This window comes from Erpetoichthys calabaricus, chromosome 13, assembly GCF_900747795.2.
Source record: "Erpetoichthys calabaricus chromosome 13, fErpCal1.3, whole genome shotgun sequence".
Classification (NCBI taxonomy): Eukaryota; Metazoa; Chordata; class Cladistia; order Polypteriformes; family Polypteridae; genus Erpetoichthys; species Erpetoichthys calabaricus.
Genome location: NC_041406.2, coordinates 54,344,257 through 54,345,929, shown reverse-complemented (window position 1 = coordinate 54,345,929; position 1,673 = coordinate 54,344,257). Strand labels below are relative to the sequence as shown.

Here is a 1,673-nt window from a genome sequence, read left to right as displayed (position 1 = left end):
GTGCATGGCCACCGGTGCATCTTCCTTAAAGATCTTGGATTGGATCACCTCATGGAACTGGGAAAAGTGAACGCATATGGTGCTACATCTGATGCAAAGTGCAATGCAAGGCACAGCTGGAATATTAAACTGGCAGGCATTGAACAAGGCAGGTGAGAGAACACATGGAAGAAGCCTTGGAAGATTAGGGCGATGGCAGTTTAGGCTGTGGAAGTACACTGTGACTGTTGCAATATGTACCCATATTTCTCCTATGGTATATCTAGTCAGTAAGAAACCTCATTATCAGATGTAAAGTTCAGGAATGATTTTACTATATATATATATATATATATATATATATATATATATATATATATATATATATATATATATATATATATAAAATAAATAAAGTACTTAAAACATTTGAATTTTAATCAGATTTATGACATTTGTCAAATGATTCCACTTGCAAATGTTTACATGCATGTAAGGCTATGGGACTTCTACAGTGTTGCCTTTGTGGGTGGCATACTCTGTGTAATTTTCAACTAAAAATGATTGGAAATAAGACTCTCAGACAAATGCCACATAGACAATTTATTAAATAAAGTCAAACAGTACCACAATGTACTATTTGATACAATGTTTAATGTGCAACTTATAAATACATGCTTTGAGTTTCCCTTGTAAGTATCAAATATTTACTGTAAACAAATTCTGCAGCAGTCATAATTTTTCAAAAGCAAGAAGGACATAACTTCATTTTCCATAAAGCTTGCTCACTCGGCACAGTCAGAGTTTTCTTCTAAAAATTATGCTTGCTTTAATCAGATATAATCAACCCCACAGCAAGCTAGAAAAAAAAAAAAAACAGTCAAGTACATGTACTGCAGAAATAGCACCACGTCCATTTATTCATTAATTTACAATATATATTCAGATTGGTACTATTTTTGGCTGTGAACTAATCTCTGCAGCACCACACAAAAACAGGGATCCCAGATGGGGTGACAGTCCATTGAACAGAACACTCATGCATATACCAACACTCATTCCTGGGTAAGAAACTCCAATTAACCTAAGATTCACAAATATAAAATACTTGACTACAGTGAGTTTTTACCATTATAAGAAACACTGTATGCCATCTAATATTTTTAATAAACTACATCAAATTAAAATTTTCCAATACCCAAGAAACAAGTCAGCTGAAAAGTCATATTCCCAACACTTATAACACCTAAATAATGTACTGAATATGCATTTTTATATTCAATACCTCTGAAAATAACAGGAAAAAAAAGGTTAGGTTGGCAGAACATAAAGAAACTTATCAACTAAACTAACAGATTAACAGTCATTTAACTAAACAACCCAGAACCAGAGACAAAAAGGAAACTTCTTAGAAGGAAAGGCAAACAGTGGGGGTTGTAACAAATGGTTTAAAAAAAAAAAAAAAAGGATCAATCGCAGTAGACAGAACAGCTGAGGAATTTCCCAGCAAGAAACGAGGACAGCAATCTGCTTTTAGAATGCTATCCCAGTGGGTCTTAATCTTGATGAAAGAAAAAAAGAACAATTAGGAAATTCCAAAATGTAGTATATAAGCTTTTGTTTGCCTCGGAGTCTAATTGTTTAATGTAAAATAAATTAAGTAAGCAAAACCTTTTTTGAGGCATTTCAAAAAA

At 32.9% G+C, this 1,673-nt stretch overlaps 1 protein-coding gene across 1 annotated transcript in view; it reads right to left on the bottom strand.

The window, feature by feature from the left end:
* Nucleotides 1–567: 567 nt before the first annotated feature.
* Nucleotides 568–1,673, bottom strand: part of tomm7 (translocase of outer mitochondrial membrane 7 homolog (yeast)) — a 19,183-nt gene continuing 18,077 nt past the window's right edge. The window contains exon 3 of the mRNA XM_028818298.2: nt 568–838. Within this exon, the coding sequence (XP_028674131.1) occupies nt 823–838 (16 nt within the window). The 3' untranslated portion in view covers nt 568–822. The remainder of the gene's footprint in view (nt 839–1,673) is intronic.